This window comes from Artibeus jamaicensis, unplaced genomic scaffold (assembly GCF_021234435.1).
Source record: "Artibeus jamaicensis isolate MK-2021 breed Jamaican fruit bat unplaced genomic scaffold, CSHL_Jam_final contig_335, whole genome shotgun sequence".
Taxonomy (NCBI): domain Eukaryota; kingdom Metazoa; phylum Chordata; class Mammalia; order Chiroptera; family Phyllostomidae; genus Artibeus; species Artibeus jamaicensis.
In genome coordinates this window covers 1,777,392-1,797,750 of record NW_026521800.1, presented here as the reverse complement: position 1 = coordinate 1,797,750, position 20,359 = coordinate 1,777,392, and the positions used below count along the sequence as shown (strand labels likewise).

The window sequence follows — 20,359 nt, the reverse complement described above, 5'->3', positions numbered from 1 at the left end:
ACATATATAGAGATAAAGAGGGAATTTATAAAGAATAAAATATATAAAATGAGACGTGGTGAAACAAAAAAATAGAAAATATGAAAGAGAGGGTAAGACATACATAAGATACAGTGACTGATGGGTGAGTGAAGACAAGATAAGATCGGAATATCTTTTTGTGTCAGAAAGTAAAAATTCTCATTGAATGATTGGGATACACTGAAAGGACACAAAAAAATCAGCTTGAAAGGGCTGTTCTTGGCTAAATAGGAAACAATCCGGCCATTAAAATAATAAAAAGGGATTACAGGCCATTAAATAAAATAGAAATTCATGAGCTCATACTGCCATAAAGGAATGAAGGAAGGGAGGGAGGGAGAGGGAAGAAAGAAGAAGGAAACAGAAAGCTAGCTCTTGCTGAGAGTAAATTTCAAATAACAAATTTAGAAGAAATGTGCAAAATAGAGGTTCACCCTTGGCAACCACCATAAAGGTGGCTGATTCAGTCACAAGTGACAAATGAATGCTAAGGTCATTGAATGGCGGTATGATGAGGACTAGGAAATTAGTGTAGTCTCATAATACTTCCGCACAAAATACTAAACAGTTACAAGGTGGGGTGGATGGGACTGGATAAAAGGTGAAGAGATTAACCGAAGAAGTATATGCATAGCCCATGGACACAGACAATAGCGTGGTGAAGGCCAGGGGAGGGGGCTGTCCAGGTGGAGGGGGGCCAAGGTGAGGGGATGGAGACATCTGTAATAGTATCAAAAAATTGTTTTTATTAAAAAATAAAAAGAAAGAAAGAGGACCATATAGACACCGACAGGATCAGATAATTCAGGTTCAGATCACCAGTGATAGAACAGATCAATATGGTGTTACTCCTAATGAGATACATTGAGAAGAACACAGCTTCATTTCTGAAGCTGCATTTAGTCATGAAACATCATGATTGTAAGGCGTGAGTTGGGTCATGAGAAAACATCAGACCCACCAGAGCATGGTCATCCTAAAATGAAAGGCCTGTAATCTTTAAAACTCTCCTGGACATGAAAAACATGAAGACACTGAGAGTTTTGAATGTTGAGCCAGTTTTGTTTGCATTCCTATATTAAACCAAATATGCTTTCTCTTTTAGGTAATACCTCTTCATGTCTTTTTCCCAGTTTTATTTTGGGGTGTGTTTGTGCATACACAAACATGAGCTTTAAAAAATTTGGTTTGAAGAGTTCTTCAGTTTTTGCAACCATTTTTTTGTGACAGTTTGTAATGTACTGTTTCATTGCCTTTAAGCTGTCACTTTATGAACAAATGTCCTTTATTTATTATGGTCACATTATCAATTTTTTCCAGTTTATGCTTTTTATGCTTAAAGTTTAGAAACATTCATCTATACATTTCACTAAGTATTTTAAAGCTTTGTTTTGGACGATTAAGTAAATTTTTTAAATAATTATTTTGAAATAAAGTCACACTTAAGGAAAAATTGCCAGAACAGTGCAAAGTACTCCTGTACCCCTTCACCCAGAGATTCTCTAATTATAAACATGTTATTGTTTGTTCCATTGTCGTCCTTTTATTCCCATTATTGTTATTCCATTTCTGAACCTTTCATGAGCAAGCTGTAGATACATCTCATTCCCCCAAACATTCCAGTGTGTTTGCTCCCCAAACAAGGACATCCTCCTCTATAATCAGCATACAACTCTCCAATCAAGAAATCAACATTGGTACAAAGTAATGTCTAATACAGACTCCATTCAAACTTTGCTAACTGTCCCAGCAATTTCTCCAGTCTTTTGGTTTAGGATCTTATCTAGGAATACAGGTTGCATTTAGTTACCATGTCTGTTCTGCTGTTCAGTGTGAGGTGGACTACATAAATATTCACTTGGTAATAAATCAATAAGCTGTGTGTCTTTGCTTTGTACATTGTTCTCTGTGTATACTTCATAATAAAATGTTAATGTTTAATCAAATATTTATTTTTAAATAGAAAGCTAATCATACTCATACATTTTCAAAGATAGCACTTGCTTCTGGAATTCAAATTTCTTCATTAAAATAAAGTTTATTTAGTCATCTATATATTTAAGGCCTGGAAGTTTCAACTAATTCTGAAGCAGTGATCGAAGAGTGAAAAATTACCTTACCAAGTAACAGATGCAAAGGGAGACCCAGGCCTCTCAATGTAGATTTTTATTTGGACCTTTACCAACATAGCTCCACAAAGATTTCACCCCCATCCAAATTTCAATCATTGTTTAAATTTGATGTACTTATTATCATTCCAAATTTTTAAAAAGCTATATACATTTATATTCACATTCTAATGAAGGATTTTAGTTGGAGGTATAAAAAATGACAGACTGAATTTATGAAAGAGATATATTGCTAGACAAGTATATTGTAACATAGCAGTGGGTTTTTTTCTGACCAAGAAGACAGAAGTGAAATTTCCTAGTGACCCTGACAACTACTCTTACAAATAATTTCAAAGGGATGTTTTTGGAGGTAGCTGTCCGCTTACGATGCATTGGTAGAGAGAGTTGGGGAATCGGCTGGCTCAACGCTTTGCCCTGTTGCCAAAGCAAGAACACAGGGCCTGGCACACGCCAGAGCACATGTATGCAGAACACAGGCATTGCCCACTTGCTGAGACTGGGGCTGTGGCAATGTGAACTGAGAAAGGAAATTCGTGGCAACCTTCAAATGAGAAACAGTCTCTTTGTGAAAGTTTTAGGAATAAGAAGTTTGGCATACTTATACGCCTTAATTATAAAGGCCTACTTTCAAGGGTACCTTTGGTTCAAGTTGAACTGTGGACCCAAATAGCACTGAAACTGTATGTTTCTTTAACTTTAAATGTAATTGCTTACCAAAAGGAATTATTTTCTTTGCAAGACGTTGACGTATAACGAGAGTTCTTACATAGGCTTTTCTCTGTTCTTTGGGCTGCTCATGCCCCACCCCAAGCACAGTATTGTAGGAAAGCTCTGATTCACAAAATTTTGAAGGTGAAACCCACCTTGCAATTCACCTCATAGTCCTATTTTCTCTATTTTTTAGGTTATGGAACTTCAACCACCATGGGGACAAATCAAGGTCATTGCAATAATGACAACTTGGGGTCTAGTACAGTGATCCCTCACCTGTCCTGGGAGTTGCCTTCCAGAGACCCTGCAATAGGTGAAAATCCGTGAAGGAGTGGCGTTATATTTATTTTATTATTTATATATATGTTAAGGCTTCATTAACCCTTCCCACACTCCTATAAACCTCCCCCACTCTTATTAACACTTCCCACACTATTATAAACACTTCATATGCTCTTAAGCACTTTCTATACTCTTAAACTTACGTAATTTTGACAGCATATAAAATTCTATATGGGTGCTCACCAGTGAAGTATACAGTCATCCCTCGCCATATCACGGGCCCGGGATACGGTGAAGCCGCAAAAAGTGGACCGTGATATAGCGAGGAACGACTGTACCTGAGTTTTTTCACTTTCGTTCACTGCCTTTCACCTCAAATATTATCTGGGGTGAATTTTTCAAATTAAAAGAAGGGAAGAGGAAACGTTCTTCAAGGCCACCTTCATGGATACTGCCCCCAGTGTTCCCAAATAGTTAGCATACGCTGGCAACCATGGATTTCACTGGCTTGTAATTATGGTACTAGAAAAAAACAACCTTACATGGAGCCCCTGCTGCAAAACAACTTGTAATTTTTTAAATCAGAATTTTAAAAAAACGTTAGCATCTGCTTTCAGTGATTCGCTCCAATATAGTTCATGTACAGTACTAATTCTGCTCTCTCGCATCTTCGCTTTCAGGACAACCTAGGCCGGCGAAGGAAAACTGGGACTCCAGAGAGGAAAATCGAGAGGAAAGGGCCAGCAGGGGTCCGGGGCTGGTGCCGCCCTGCAGCGCGGGGGAGAGACTACCAGGAGCGGGCTCTCTACTGCATGCCGGCGCTTGGCTCACGCGCGAGGGTCCAGGGCTCTCCGCACCCCGCTTCCCACTGCTTTATTCAGCCCTTTAGTGCTGCCTCCTCCACACCCAGCGCCCTGAGCTCGGGATGACAGGAGATGGGATGGGGCGGGGGCGAGGGAGATCCCAAGGCATTCTCAGAAAACGGCGTTTCAGAAGATCCGGGGTGAGTGAAAGGGTGAGCCGGAGGAAGTCACGTATTTTAAGGGTAAAAAAAACCTTAAACCGCCCTGAGCCCGGGGTTTTGCTGGAGTTGAGCCGGCACCTCAGCTCCCCGCAGCGGACCAGAAAGCTAGGCTGGCCCTGCGCCTGGGACCCTGAGGGGCGGGGCCGATATGTGGGCGGGCCCGTGCCGCGACCCGGACGAGGCACCGCCCGTCGGATCAATCTCCTGTCTTGCTATTGGAGATTGTCGGAGGCGGGTCTGAGGGACGCCCCCCTCTCGCCACCAATCCCAGCCCCGCCCCTGCCCGCCGCTTTTCTGCTACTCCAGGAGCTCTCCACCCGGAGGAAAGAAACGCCCGGGGCTACCACCTAGACCCCAGGCGCAGGAAAGGCCAGCCCCACCCACCGGCACGATGACGTCACTGGGTGGGGCTAGGCGGTTCCACCCCCCGGGCCGGGACCCTGGGGCCCCACCTCCAGGTCTGCGGCCCCTTGGCACTTGGGGAATAGGTACCCTCTGCCCACACACTCCACACACCGAGTGCTGCAAGTCAGGACCTTTCGCTCCTCCTTAACCCCTTACTCTCCAAAGCCTGTCCCACCCCCTTATTTTGCAGTTTCTATCCTTTTCACTGTCTATGCATCTCCTAAGAACTAAATGAGCATGGTGACCCGGAGATGGGTGCGCGGGTGGTACGCTGCCCGGAGAAATAAATTCGATTCGATATCTCCTTAATCTATTTGTTTTTTTCTACTGCTTATTTAATATCTCCATGTTTCCTCGTATATTCTTAGAAGATTTTGGGGAGTCGTTTTTATTTTATTTTTTTCTCTTAGCCAACTTAAAGTTGACCGATGCATCCTTTAGCATTTCATTAAAGAAACTAGGATTTAGGCTTCTTTTGATGCTGAAGAAGGAAAGGAAACCAAAGCCTAACAAAGGCGTTGAGGGTGGGGGGAACAGCCCTGTTTGTTTTTCATTCTCAACTCAAGCTGTCGTGGATAGCACCTTGCGCCGAGCACAGACGCAGCTGCAGAAGCACTTTGTTGCAGAGTAGGCTGCGTCTGCACAGGGTTTGTGCGTGAGCATCAAAAGACAGTGCAGGTGTGTGGGGATCTGGGTGTGCGTGTGCCTACGTGATGTACGTGTGCTTGCGCCCAACAACCCCAAGAGATGCATCAGAATCAGAAAGAAACCCGCACACTAAAGATTATTTCAGAAATATCCTGATGTTGAGAGTTAGTGAATCTCTAGTATCCAAAATTGTCTCTGCAGAGGCTCCTTCTTCCGTGCTCTCCCCACCTCCAAAAACAGGTGTCGCTGTGTGTCTTGAAGCGGCCTCTCTTGGGTTCTGGCCTCTGGAGCTGCTGAAACTCACGGAGGGCACGCGGTGTTGTTTCAGGGCCTGCACAGGTGCAGACCAAACCCCCAAACCTGGGAGAGTGCGCTGGATCGTGTGTAAGGTGCGAAGACAGACAGGGAAGGTGCCCCGCAGGGCTCCCGGGCGTGTGCATGTGTGTGCTTGAGTGTGTGCTCACGCTCTCCAGGCTGCGCCCAAGCTCAGCTGCTGGGTTGGAGAAAAAGAGTAAGCAAGTGCAGGGGGCAGGCTGAGGATCAGGGGCGCGGTGATTCGAATTAATGGAGCTGGTTTAGCTGCTTTTTCCTCTTGCTGCTTTAAACCTTAGGGTATCGTAGGGTGGGGGTTGGATTGGCTGTTGAGCTGGAGGGGCGGGGGGAGCAGGTTGAAACAACTGAGTGGGCGAGCCAGGACTCCCCGGTTCCAGGAGGGGAGGAGAAGGGAGCCCCCGTTCTGCGCTGGAAGGAGGCGGGGCTGGGGGCCTGGGGAACAGCGAGGAGGTGGGGGTGGCCGCAAGGGTGGGGGTCACCCCTCGAGCAAGATTTCATTCGGATCGCATTTTAATTGGAGATATCTGATTAATTCCAGCTTCTGATGACTATAAATGGCGATTCTCTTCCAAGGTGTCTCTATTTAGAAAAAAAAATCATTCCGTGTCATCCCCCACGTCAGGCCTGCTCGTGGGCGTGAGGCTGTACTTCCTCCGCCCCCTCCTAATGGAGTGAACCATTCCCAGCTCTTCCCCCTCTCTCCCTTAGTCAGTCTCTCTCTCTCTCTTTCTCTCTCTCTCTCTTTCTCTCTCTCTCCCTCTCTCTCTCTCTCTCTCTCTCTGTCCTTCCCTCTCTCCTCCCTCTGCCTCTGCTGTGCATAAAGTCTCCGTCGCTCCTGGAACTTGTTGGCAATGCCTATTTTTCAGCTTTCCCCCGCGTTCTCTAAACTAACTATTTAAAGGTCTGCGGTCGCAAATGGTTTGACTAAACGTAGGATGGGACTTAAGTTGAACGGCAGATATATTTCACTGATCCTCGCGGTGCAAATAGGTAAGTGGCCGCTCGGCCAGACTCGCGGCGGGCAGCAGGAGGCAGCCGGCCGGGCCGAGGCGCCCAGGGGTCCGACTGGCCCGCGGCCGCCTCAGGATGCGGAGAAGCCCGCAAACCCCAACGGGTGTGGGCATCGGTTCCTAAGGACTCTCGAGTCCCGGGTTGGTTTTTCTAAAAAGAGAGAGAGACTGCAAATGTTATCCAGGAAATGTGAGCGGCCAGACGGTGCAAGAGGGGATTTTTCTCCCATTTCCCCCCCCCCCGAAGCGCACGTCCATTTTTGCTTCCCTGTCTGGGTTAGACCAGGTTTGGTGCGTTCTGGGGCAATGCATTGGCTACTGCAAAGGTATTATTTTGAAGGATCAAAAGGTGAATGCAGGGAAAAGATGGGTAGGCAGCTGTAACTGGAAAGTTTATGTGCAGAAAGCAAAGATATTCCGGGGTTCAGACTGCTGCATTTAGAACTTTGTCATTCTCCCGCCACCCCACCCCCATGCCCTAACTGCAGCGTTTGCACCGGTCACCGCAGACCGGCTCAGGGGCAAATTGAGAATGATAGGGAACCCCAAAGTAGTAATTTAATGTGCTTATCATTGAGGAACTTGAATTCAGCCAAATATATGGGGATATAACATTTGCCTCTTCCTTTTTACATAGGCATCTGTATTATATATATAGGAAAGGGTTAAGAAGTGTTTGCAATTTGTTATGTTGGGTGTTTGTTATTTTTGTTTGGAGTTGATGACGGATTTATGTAGTCCTCATTTTATGTTAAGGAATGTTGAGTCCTAGTTATGCTGTCATTGGATTTTAAAAAGTTCACATTTTCCATCCAGAATGAAGAATTATGGAAGGGAGAACTAGAAAACCCCCTCCTCCCATGCGGGTCAGAGTATCAATTAAGGTGGCCTAAATGTGAAAGTGAAGCAGATTATTAATAGAAAGAGCTAAAGAAAAATAGAAACTTCTCAAACGGGTTTTCTGGCAACAGAGGGGTTTGTTGCCTTTTATCATTTCAGGCTGTAGCATTCTTTGCAGACAAATCCTTGCAGTATTGTGTGTGGGGGGCGAGGTGGGGGGAGCTTTAGGGAATTGGTTTTGGTCAAGAGATAAAATGCATGGTATTTTCCCCCATGAGAAATGTGAAGGAAACGGCGTTTGGAGTTATCTATACAATAAAATGCATTATTTGCAGTGGGTTTTATGCATTTGTCATAATTTTGAGGATCCGGTTTTTTGCTTGGGCATTACACGGATTTCAGAGTGTGGATGCAAGAGGTTGGCATTTTCATTTAATTCTGAGAAATGATTTTTTGAATCTGGTTGCTTTGACCCTTTGACATTAGTTCAGAGAAATAAAGAACATTTCTACTTGCAGTAAATCCCTTAAATATTGCATATAGTTAAATATGTCATTTTGCAATTAACCTGCAAATTTTTAGAGGGCAGGAGACAGCAGTTATTTTGATAATGAGGGTTTTAAATAGAGGACGTGTGAAGCTCTGTTTTCCCAGTGGGACATACTCTTACTGGGGCCCGGGAGACAGCGATTGTGCACGCGGGATATACTTGAAACACACTAACCTCAGTCCGAAAATGACCATTTTTTGGCTGTGGAATTGAAAACGAACAAATTTGTTCCCAAATGTCTACCCTTTCCCGCACAAGAGCCTCTCGATCTTTATTAATTCATGTCTGGGAGCTGTCCCAAATCATTGACATTTGGCAAGAAAAGTGGGGGGTGGGGTGAGGAGGGCAGGGGAGGTGGAGAGGGTGATGAGCACAAGTGAAGACAGAGCTGGAGGAAGTTGGGAATGAATGAGAGGACGAACGAATGAATGAACGGGTGAAAATAACACAAGGTGCAGACACCTCGGAGAACATGGAAGGAGCCCGGGTCGCATGCCCGAGCATCTCTCAAGTCGGGTCCAGGAACAGCAGCGAGGGTCGCGCGGACTGCGACCTGCACTGATGCATGAGCCTGCAAAATACGTCCGGAGCGCAAGCTCCTGGACTCCACCACTGACCGAGCCAACTAGAAACCGAGTCATAGCTACAAAAAATAACAATAAAAAAAGAAAGGAAAAGAAAAAAGAAAAGAAAAAAATTCACGATTTTCACTTTTTGTTTTACACATGCACACACTCACACATGCGCGGTATGGAGAGTCTTCTCCGGCAGTGCCTGGAAGATAACGTGACGGGAGAGCTTCCCGCCCCCAGCCATCCCCAGGTCCCCCTTAAACAATGTTAATACATCTTAGGGGCTACTCTCTCGCCATCAGTTTTGGGGGTGGAAGTAAGGGGTAAGAAGAGAAGAGGACCTGGGGGAATGGATGGACTATATTTTATTTCGTTTCTTCACTATAAAGTAGCATTGGTGGCATCCATTATAAAGGACAACGGGTAGGACTCGTCTCGTCGTAAACGCATTTCTATTAGAACAAACATTCGTGTTCTACTTGATATTGCAGTCGCACGGGCTTTTAATATTTCACGTGGGAGTGGGGTGCTTGTCAAGGTTTGCCTATAGCCCGAGCCGAGGTTGAAGTTAACCTTAGTCCCTTCCCCAGAGCTTCCCGTTCCGGATTAGAAAGCGCAAGGACCGCCTCGCTCCTCCTGCAGCAATTTGTAAACGGTACGCTCTGGGAGACTGCTGCAGGTTTGGTCACCTTTCCCCTTGTCTGTGTCTAGCAGCGGTTGGGGGAGGGAGGACTTTGGGACACGGTCCTCCCAGGGGACATCCACACGCTAGCCTCGGTGGCGTGAACAGCTCCCCAAAAGGAGCGGATGCTCAGGATCGTGGGCATTTCAGGCCAATTTCGATTCTGACAAGATTCGCCCCTACCCTCGCCCCCGCTGCAAAGGTCTGCGCTTCTTGCGCGTCCTCCGGGCGCCCGGAGTGTTTTTGGCCTTTCGCCAGTGACCGTTTATCCCGGTTCTTTGGTCTTGAAATGGAGAGAATGGCAACAGCAGCGCGTCCGCGGTCTGGAGCAAGTCTCTCTCTCTCTCAGGCCCCGAGCGGACCAGAGGCTAACAGAGTGGACCTCAGTGCGGCCTGGGTCTCCTCTTCCCTCTGCATCACCACCACCTCCTCCCACCGCCGCAGCTGCTATTCCTGCCCCACCTCGGGGGGCAACCCCGAGCCTAGAGGCACAGAGCCCGCGGCGGGCGTCAGCCACCTGGGCCTTCAACTGCGGCACTGAGCCTTTAGAAAGGAAAAGTCTCACCCTGCTACTGGCCGGAGTGGTGGCCAGTTTTTCGGGGCGGGGCGGGGTGGGGGGGTTAAGTGTGTGTGGAGGAGCTGAGCCGCGAACTGAAGCGAAGGAAACAGGGCGCCCTAGGTTCAAGGATTTGGCTTCCCTGGAGGTGAATGGAGCAGGGTCGCTGGTACAGGCACTTTCCTAACCCTGCCGGGGGCTCAGACTGCCCGGGACCACCGTCAACCCCTGCCCAGTCCGGGACGCCTAGGCTGCGCTCTCTCTATTGGGGCGGGAAGGGTGCAAGAAGAATTTCTTTCGAAACAAAGACTGCACGGTAGGCAAATGGTTTTATAATTAACCAGTCCATTCTGGTGCCTGCTGGTGGCTTGCAGAGACCTGACTAACTTATTCAGGCAGCAGTGATTTCTGAGCACCCACGAAGGACTGGGGCGCCAAGGCCAGGCTTTTCCACACAGAGTGGCATTAGATTGAGCTGCGTGGCCCCATGCTTTGTCGCCTCCCTGTCCCTTCCTCACACACTCTGCTGCGAGACCCCCCTCTGTCACCTCAGAAATGGAAGATTGCATTCTCAGAGCCCTGACCAGGCTTGCTGGGGAAGTGCTGTGAAAGAAGGAGGGAGGGAGTATAAAGGGAGAAATAAAGGGGGGGAATGTACGTGAGGAGAGGGGACAGTGGAAACAGAAAAGATATAGAGCGAGATGCGGGAGGGAGCTGCAGGACAGGAATGTACTCTACCGGGCCGCCCACACCCGCTCAGACAGCAGCGATCGGCAGAAGACGGTAGTTGGGCGCAGGTCAGTCATTCTGGGACCACATCTTTCATTCACCCTTAACTCTGACTCACCCAAAGGCTGATTCCACTCAGTGGGGGGAAGCCACACAGCGTTGCGGAGGGGGGGTACGGATGCACCCTGGGGCTGCAGGGTGGAATCCAGGCCTTGCTGACTGGTGTCCCCTCCTCCCTGCAGCGTACCTGGTGCAGGCCGTGAGAGCAGCGGGGAAGTGCGATGCGGTCTTTAAGGGCTTTTCGGACTGTTTGCTCAAGCTGGGCGACAGCGTGGCCAACTACCCGCAGGGCCTCGACGACAAAACGAACATCAAGACCGTGTGCACGTAAGTGTCTTCTCTCGTCTGCTGGGTACCTGTTCTGGGGGCGCTGCTGAGGTGAGAGATACCTGCCACCAGGAACTGGAGCTTTTTCAAAACCTTTTTGCTCTTACCCTCAGGCCTTGCCTGGGCCTATTCTGCCCAAGTAGACCCTATAGCCTGGAATGGGAAGAGGATTGTTCCCATGCAAGGCCAGTCCAGAACAGAGGCTCTGGAACACAGGCTGAGGAGCAGTGAGAGCTGCCACCAATTTTCTCTGCTTGGAGCAGTCTTCCTCCTTCCTTGCTTCATCGTGAATGGCAGGCCTGCCCAGTACTCCCCAAAGAAGTTTGTTTTAGTTTGAGGAGTGTATTAGGTAATAAGCATGCCTAAGAGAAAAGCTTCTTACCTATTTTGTCCATTTCTCCTGATTGAAATTCCCCTCAAGTACACATCAAGAAAGTTGGAGGACAGGCAAGGAAACACAAGTTCCTCTTCCTCTTTCCAGGAGAGGCTGAAAGAATATTGGTGTTCCTGCCAATGACTTTGCCCAAGAAGAGAGTGTCTTGGCATCCGGTGACTGCTGAGTTTATAGTAACTTCCTAGGTTTAAGGTAGTTACCCTCCTTGCCTTTTCGTTTTTCTTTCTTTGTCTACACATATTTGTATTCAAAGACCAGGGCAGCTAAGGGCCCACAGGGGGCCATGAGAGTTCATGACTAGGCCCTGTGACATTTTAGCTGCAGCAGATCTTAGAAATACCCCTATCCTCTGCAATAACACACACTTTATTTTATTTTTCAAAAACAGCTGTGACGATCCCCCCTCATAATGGCCCTTTCAATGAGGGCAAGATGTCTTCCTTGTACCCCAGAAATTGAAGTGACTATTTGCTGTACCACCTTTTTATACCATAAAGTCTTTCCCTTCTCTCTGATTCCTGGGGGTGGGGTGTTTGTTTAAATTATGAATAAACAGGGATCAGTGTGTTTTGCTACACATTTTCCTAAATACTCAGATATCCACCAGGAGCCACAGCAGCTAAGTAGCTGGTACCTTCCTGTTAGGAAAGCAACAAAAGTGTGGGTCTGGCATGCATACCCACCTACTGTAATTCCAAATGTCTGATGATAGGTAAGAATGAATCTATAAAGCACAACAAAAAGTTAAACATAGATCAGCTTCCAAATCCTCCATCATTTGCCACAACTTGGTTATGCCAAGTTATTTAAAAAAAATTTTTTTTAGCAAAATGTTGGTCCTGACAAATGGGAATGAGAAGAGCCCCTCCCAGAGATCACAGGCCACGGGGGTGGGGGGGTTTGAAGCTCCCATTGGATTGCTGCACTGGTTGCTCAACACCCTGCTGAAGCCCACCTCTTTCCATTCCCACCTGGACGCCTGTCCTTTTCCACTATGTCTCTGTTCCAGGAGGGTCCTGTTTCCATCTGGGCATGAAGGGGGAAAGGAGAGATTTAGACATCCTTCAGGAGGTGCATTTATGCAGAGTTATGTCCCTCTGCCTCTTAAGTTTCTCTAAAATCTTGCTATTTATTTCCAGTGGAGAACTCTAGAAGCCCTACACCCCTGAACCCCCAGTCCCCATAAATTAGAGACTCAGGAAGGTCATTAGAAAACAGCCAGAGCTTAACACAATCTAATAAGCATTTTAACTTTATTATTAGCCAGATGGGGCGGGAGTGGAAAGAAAGATAAATCAAACATAGTGCCTGCCTTCAACGTGCTTACAGTCCAACCTGGTGAGAGGAAGGAATAGGTAGGAGACAATACAACCAAACTGCATGGAGAGTGGCCACTGGTGACCTGGCGCTCAGGGCCCGAGAAAGGTGGAAGCCAGCGGGGGTTACTGAGACACACTGATCGACCCGGCACAGAAAGGAGACAGTGCCCCAGGAATCGATCACGGGTTGGAATTATATTTAGTCCCGGGATCTATTTTAGGTTTTCAGAAGAAGAGGGCAGACAGTAAAAAAGGATAGGTTGGTTGAAGGTGGTGGGGGGCAGGACTAGTAGATGGGGGGGGACCGCTGAGGGAGGCTCGGGGAGGAAGAGGTGGGAGAGAAGGACAGGGAACCGGGTGCCACAAGGGTTGGCATCTGTGGGTTCCGTGCCAGCCCTGTAGTCCTGGCCTGGGGGGCTGGGCCCTGTCCCCTCCTCCCCCCCGCCCCCAGCTCTGGGGAGGAGGGCTCAGGGAGTCTCAGCTCACAGCGAAGACTGGGAGCGGAGGGAGAAGAGGAGGGACCAAGCGCGCGTGGCCGGGAGCACAAAGGTTTGCAAAAGACAGGTTTACAAAAGCTAGCCGCGGGGGCTCAGGCGCTGGCACTCCTGGACCCGGGGACGGGCGAGACAAGCAGAAGCCTCCAGATCGAATCTGAGCTGGGAGACTGTGGAAAGCAAGCCAGGAGCCACGGGGGACCGAAGCAAGGGAGGATGGGGAAGAAGTGAGGACCTGAACAGAGGAAAACCGAGGGGAGGAGAAAGGAGAAAGACAAAGAAGGAAGGAGGAAAGAAAGGGAAAAATAGGAGTACGAGAAACAAAAGGAAAGGAGTGTGTGTGGGGGGGGAGAGGGCGAAGGCGAGCTAGGAAGTGCCTCGGAGCCACAGGAGAGAAGGAGGCAGAAGGGGAGAGGGGGAGGAGAAAGTGAGAAGCCCAGTGGGGAGGGCCGCGGTCGGAGCAAGTAACCCATCTTGCAAGCTAAGAGGCATTAATGGGCGGCAGCTTGCAAGGCTTAGCACTGTTTTCCTAGCTTTCCCCGAGGAGGGCAAGCAATCTGTTTGCGCAGGCCGAGGTGCCAGCGCGGCACAGCCGGTGCGGCCTGGATCCTGGCTGCTGGGTTCCCCCACCGGGCACCCAGGGAGAGAAACCAGACGTGGAAGGGGGCAGCCCTCTGCTCCGACCGCAGTTTCTAGGGTGGGCTAGGGTCCGGAGAGGGCCGACCTGGCAGGACCCCGGCACCAGGGCAGTGGAGAGGGGGAAGGGAGGGGGCTCCCGCGGAGGTTAGCGACGCGGCGAGGGCGGAGGCGCGCCGCTGCAGGCCCAGGGTCCTCCCCCGCGCCCAAAGTGAACCTGCTTCTTCTGTTTGTTCTGTTCCTCGCCAGATACTGGGAGGATTTCCACAGCTGCACGGTCACAGCCCTTACGGATTGCCAGGAAGGGGCGAAAGATATATGGGATAAACTGAGAAAAGAATCCAAAAACCTCAACATCCAAGGCAGCTTATTCGAACTCTGCGGCAGCGGCAACGGGGCGGCGGGGTACCTGCTCCCGGCGCTCCCAGTGCTCCTGGCGTCTCTCTCGGCAGCTTTAGCGACCTGGCTTTCCTTCTGAGCGCGGGGCCGGCTCCCCCCGCGCGCCCATCCACACCACTCCATGCTCCCGGAAATCGAGAGGAAGATTCATTCGTTCTTTGGGGATGTTGTGATTCTCTGTGATGCTGAAAACACTCATATAGGATTGTGGGAAATTCTGATTTTTTTCTGATTTTGTTTGATCTCTTGTGTTTTCTTTTTTTATTTCCTAAATGTTACCAATCAGTAAGCAAGCAAGCACAGCCAAAATCGGACCTCAGCTTTAGTCCCTCTTCACATAAAAATAAGAAAACAGCAAACCCACCCCATTTTTAAAATTTTTATTTTTTGGCAAAAGAATCTCAGGAACGGCCCTGGGCCACCTACTATACTAATCATGTTAATACATGAGAAATGACAGGCTCCTCCTACCAGGAAAGAGGAGAGGAGAAGGCCAGGGGAATGAAATCAGGAGAGATGTCCACAAGGGAAGCTATTGGTGAATAATTCACGCTCACTACTTTCTTCCACAGTATCTTGTTTTGATCATTACCGCTGCACATTTCTCCTCAAGAAAAGTGAAAGGACGGGTTGCTGGCTTTGTGTTTTAAGGACAGGAGGGAGAGGGGAAGAGGGTCGGGGAAATCTTGGGTTAGAGGTAAAGGCTGCCAGAAGAAATGCCGTTAAAGTCACTGAGAGGCTCAGCTTTACCTGCTGTTACCGATGCATCTTTCCAAGTCCACTGCCTTCCTTTTCCCTCCTCTCTTGTTTTAGCTGTTACACACACAGTAATACCTGAATATCCAACGGCGTAGATCACAAGGGGGGATGTTAAATGTTACTCTAAAATATAGTTTAAACAGATTTTGACATAGAGAGCCTTGATTTAAAAAAAAAGAGAGAGATGTAATTTAAAAAGTTTATTATAAATTAAATTCAGCAAAAAAGATTTGCTACAAAGTATAGAGAAGTATAAAATAAAAGTTATTGTTTGAAATGGGGGTGTCGTCTCTTTCCTGCCCCAAGCCTGCTTTCCTGGCCGAGTTCTCGGAGGTACCTGAAGGGACACACGAAGCCGGGTGGTAAATTCACCTGTTCACACGCCACTTGATATAATCTATCGTCCTCAGGCAGACCCTCCACAACCAGGACGCTGGAATTTCCATGAAATTCTGTTTACTGAAAGAAGAGAAAGGGGAAGTTATTTTAAAAATTAGCTAAAAAGCAGAGATCCTTTCTGGCTAAGATTTGAAGGAAGTGGGTGTGCGCTCCGCTGAGAAAGCACAGGCAGACCGGAGGCCAGCGGCGGCCGGCGGCCCCCGTTGCAGGCGGCTCGGAGCGCTAACCACGGTCCCTGCAGGCCGAGCCCCAACCACCATTGGCCTCTTCCTCTGCGGTGGCCCGTGGCGTCCTGCGAAGGAACCGCCATTAAGGGCTCTAACAGAGAAGCCGAGCGGCTGTGGTCCCTGGCAGGGATCAGGTGAATCCTTTCATAATTAATAAGACAGCTCAGCCGAAATGGCAAGGAGACGGGGATTTATTGATCAGGCCATAGAGCTGCTTGCACCTCTCCTATTTATAGGCCCCGCATGGCCTTACGGAGAAGTAAACAATGGAGAGTAGAGGGGAGCAGAGGAAACGGCGTCCAGGCCTGCAGGACTGGAGCCTGCTGGGGGCGGGAGAACCCAATGTCTGTGTCTGGGTGCGGTGAAATCGAAATCCGATTTCTTGGAGAGCGTGAGGATGGGAGGGAGCTGCGGGGTCCCCGGGGCGGGGGTGGAGGGAGGGGACGGGTGGAGAGAGGCGGCCGGGAGTCCCCGTGCCGCGGGGGCCCTGAAATGCAATGCGTAAACAACCGCTAGTGTAGCAGTTCATAAATCAAACCCGCTCGGTCACGGCCCAATCTGCATTCCCCCCGCGGACCGCGTTCCAGCCACACCTGCGTCCCTGCGCCCGGAGCGCTGAGGGCCGCGCGGCTCCCGCACCGCAGCTTGGAGACCGCGGCCAGCGCACGCGTCGAGCCCGGATTTCACCGTCAAAACCCACGGAGCCCGCGCTACCTGCGCGCAGTGGGCACCCACCGGGGACCGCTAGTCGTTTTGAACGTTTCGTTTCAATGATCGTTTTCCGTCAAAGTATAAATAGGACTATTCTAACACGAGCTCAGCCCCTGGTATTCAAATGAAAATGTCTGAGCCTATTTTAAATACGAATCTATTTAATGAGGGAGGCGGAGAACGAGGAGAAAAGGGGAGGGCCTTCTTGGTTTTTTTCTTTTCTTTTCTTTTCTTTTCTTTTCTTTTCTTTTCTTTTCTTTTCTTTTTTCTTTTTTTTTTTTTTTTTTTTTGCGGGCGTGGCGCGCCGCCTGCTCCTGGCGTCTTTCCGCGGACGGAGCAGGGCCGGTACGGGGAACCAGACCCCGCTCCACAAAAGAGGACGCCCGCGCCGTGCTGCCCCGGCTTCTGGCGTGGGCGGGACCGGGAAGACTCCCGCCACACGCGGAGGTGGCCCCTTCCCTCTCGGCACGGGATTCCCACCCAGAAATCAATCTCCTTCCACGACGCGGAGGAAGCGAGGCTGAGGGAGGGGCAGAGGCGACGAGGGGCGGGCAATGGGCGCGCCGACTCGGCGGTTTTCCCCACGGGGTTCTTCTCCGGGAACCCCGTCCTCCTGCGGTTCCAACGGGCTCCCAGGTCCTTCCACGCCCCCGCTCTGCCCGGTCCCAGATGGCACGGGGGCGGGGGCTCGAGAAAACTTGGCGCCGTGTCTGGGGCTCCCTCGCCCTGTCCTAGGCCAGGGACCAGGCTCGCGTGCACTTGGAGAAATCCCCAGAAATGCAGGGCGTCCAGGCTCGGAATCGCAATTGAAGAACCTTTCTTCTTGTTGTGGTGATTGTTTAAATTATTATCGCGCCGTCTTCAGCTATAATTTACTGTTTAATCATGATGACATCTCCATATGTTAGCTGATGTTATTGTTTTTAAGCAGCCACGCAGTAAGCCCTGTTCTCAGTTCAGGGAAATATTAACCAGGTGAGCACGTCCCATCACTGAGATGGCGCGGGGGGGGGGTGTGCATGGGTGTCAGGCACCAAGGAAATCACCTGACCTCTGCCCCATGTTCCCCACGGCGGAGCAGACTCTCCAGCTCTGCTCACCAGGCACGCAGCTTTCTACGAGACCCACTCCCTCCCTTCTTAGGACCCTTAGGGATTGGGGAAGGGCCCTACTCTTACTCCATCTTCTGCCCGAGTGGATTCAAGACACAGAAATTCACTTGAGTGGAACGTTTAGTTATCCTCTGAAATTGTCCGAGAGGCCGGCTCCAGAGTCCCGGGCTAAGCTGAAGAACTCCAGGTCCCCTGGGAGGGGCATTTACAGGGAAAGAGGAGACGGGGAATGATGGGGACATGGAAAATGGAGGGTGCAGAGAAAAGGGGGAAACAGATCCAGAAGTAGAGTTAGTGGGGGGGGGCAATCATCTTAAAGACAGAAGGTGATAGAGAAACTTAGAGCTACAGATAATGGAGCTATATGGATGAGAGATGGAGGATGGAGATGAAATCGGGACTTATTTTCGTTCAGAACCTTCAGAGAAGTAGATGAGCACTAAGATCAGCACACAGATTCTCTTTCTGTGGAACCAGAGTTCCTTTCACTGCAGCCTCAGTCTCCAGGGAAGGGCAGGGGAAGCAGACAGACAGGGTGCAGGTGGAACCTTTCCTCTGTCTCCCTCCTGGAACTCCCTCAAGTCCCACCAGAACTGCTTCTGGGAAGGCCTTCAATCATTCTCTCCATCTCCCACTGCCCAGAATGGGTGGTCTCAGAGGGGTCCATTCTCTGGAAGAGTCTCCCATGCCCTGTCCCCTGGGACCAGATTAAAGTTTCACTGCCCCGTTGCTCCTTCCTCCCCAATATCTACCAAAGGAAACCAAAGCTTTGCTTCTCTTGCCCCCTTCCCCAGTCCAAAATTAGGGCTGGGGATTGAAGGTGGGGAGTAATGTGGATGCTGGCTGTGTGGCTTCTGCAAAACATTGGGTTCCCACCTTCCATCCACCATACCGACTGAGGCCAGGGTAATGGGACTTTGTAATGCTGTAGTTTGTGTTTCGATTTCAAAGAGAAGTACAGTGTCTCCCAGCGGCCCTTCCTGGATGTTGGGCCCCAGCCCCAAACTTGAAGGACTGGAATAAAGCAACTGTGCTCAGTCCAGCTCAGGCAATCTCTCCACTTCATCCCTACAGGAGGAGGAGGAGGAAGAGGAGGAGGAGGAGTGTAACATTTTCATCCAGATCCTCTGACTGTAAAGACACCACTTTTAGAGTGAGGACTGCGGGGCCAGATGACCTGGACTACTAGCTGTGAAACCTGTATACCTCAGTTTCCTGCTCTGTGAAATGGGGTTAATCATACCTGCCTCATCTTGTTGTACTTGCATCAGATGAGATACCATAGGTGAAGTGCTTTCACACGACATGCTTCTTACCTATTAGGTATTATTATTATTTCCTCTTACCTCCATACAGGCTTGATAAGATGACTCTCACCGAAATCTTCAAAATAACCTCTTCTGGGCCCTGGCCAGGTAGTTCAGTTGCTTAGAGCATCATAAGTTTTTCAGTTCAGTTTGTCCCTGGTCAGGGCACAACTAATGAATGCATAAATAAATGGAGCAATCTCTCTCTCTAATAAAAAAAAAATAACCTCTTCCAAACAACCTCAGTAGAGAGCCTCATCACGACCTTTAATACTTTGGGTCAGTTTTTCTGTATAGTCCAGCAGCTTAAATTCCTCTTGGGACAGGCTACACAGTGCTCCATGGATCTCTGGCCTTCTCAGAGGATGTTCTAGATAAGCTTTGAATTAAGTCAGCCTCTGGACAGTACCCAGGCCCTGCCCCACCCCACCTGGCACCAAAGCCTAGGCCATAGCCGTGGCTTTCATTGACTGCCACACCATCCTAGAATGACTGGGTTCTCCCAGCACTAATGGGTCCCTCTGGGAGCTTCCTCCACGGTTTCTCTCACCCTCCCCCTTTCTTGCCATTTATATTATATTCCTCTCCCAAATTAAAAAAGTATGCATTTACTGTAACCAGAAAAGCCATGCAGTGATACATAGTGGAGGGGGTAGTAACCCACCCAGCAGGAACTGGTTAATAGGCTGAACTTTGTCCTTCCATACCCTTCCCCATGCTCATAAAAACATACAGAGGGTGGGGATTACTTTCATTTTTTTTCAAGACTACATATTTCTCTTTTACCAAATTGTTCAAAATCAATAGCTAAACAAATAACTCCCATTTGCAATACTTACATAATATTTCTCAGATGGCCATACTACAATTTATTTAATTTTCCACCCATTGATGGACATTTAGGTTTTCCCAAGTTTGTTTGTTTGTTTTTGGTGTCCTACAAATATTGCTGTAATATATATTTCTACCTAAACAATGTTTTATACTAGTATTTTTATTTCTTCCCTAGAATGGATTCCTCAAAGTTGGACTGCTGGGAAAAAAAGTGTATATATATGTGATTATTTTTAAATTGTAGGTGCGCTTTCAATTCGGAAAAAGATTCTTGCTGAATTTCTTTTCCAAAAAAAGAAATTTGGGAAGTTTCCTTGCCCCTCCTCCACCCCCAGCCTGTCGCCCTGCTCCATGTCCTTTCAACACTATCTACTAACACTCCTTTCTTTTTCTTTCTTTCTTTCTTTCTTTTCTTTCTTTCTTTCTTTCTTCCTTCCTTCCTTCCTTCCTTCCTTCCTTCCTTCCTTCCTTCCTTCCTTCCTTCCTTCCTTTCTTTCTTTTTCTCTCTCTCTTTCTTTTTCTTTTTTTTTTTTTTTGGCTTTGTCAAATAGTAGGTAACCTGGCCGCTTTCTGGAAGCCTAGCCTTTCTAGGCAAGCGCCTTGTGTTCTCTGGGCCCCTCTCCAGCCGTGATCGCTGCCAGAGCCGGTAGGGACGTCCAGTTAGACAGTTCGACTTCAGGTTCTCTTCCTTGAGCAGCGCTTCTGCTTCGGACCCCGTAAGCATTGACTTTTATGCAAAGCCCAGTGTAACTAGTCCTGGAAAACCCTAACTTTCGCTTCAGAATCTAATCCACATGCCTCCCAGAATGGAGGGCGTGGGTGCTATGGGTCGCTGGGCTAATTGTGGTTGGGCGGAGATGGGGCTTAACCGGGTGTCCCCCACCGT

General features: G+C 48.9%; 1 protein-coding gene across 1 annotated transcript; it reads left to right on the top strand.

Annotated features, from left to right (window-relative positions):
* Positions 1-6,312: 6,312 nt before the first annotated feature.
* On the top strand, positions 6,313-15,053 carry NRN1 (neuritin 1). The gene is made up of 3 exons (XM_037159338.2): positions 6,313-6,546; positions 10,738-10,882; positions 13,975-15,053. Exons 1-3 carry the CDS (start codon positions 6,492-6,494, stop codon positions 14,201-14,203), a joined length of 429 nt encoding a protein of 142 aa, XP_037015233.1. The 5' UTR covers positions 6,313-6,491; the 3' UTR covers positions 14,204-15,053.
* The last annotated feature ends 5,306 nt before the right edge of the window (positions 15,054-20,359 follow it).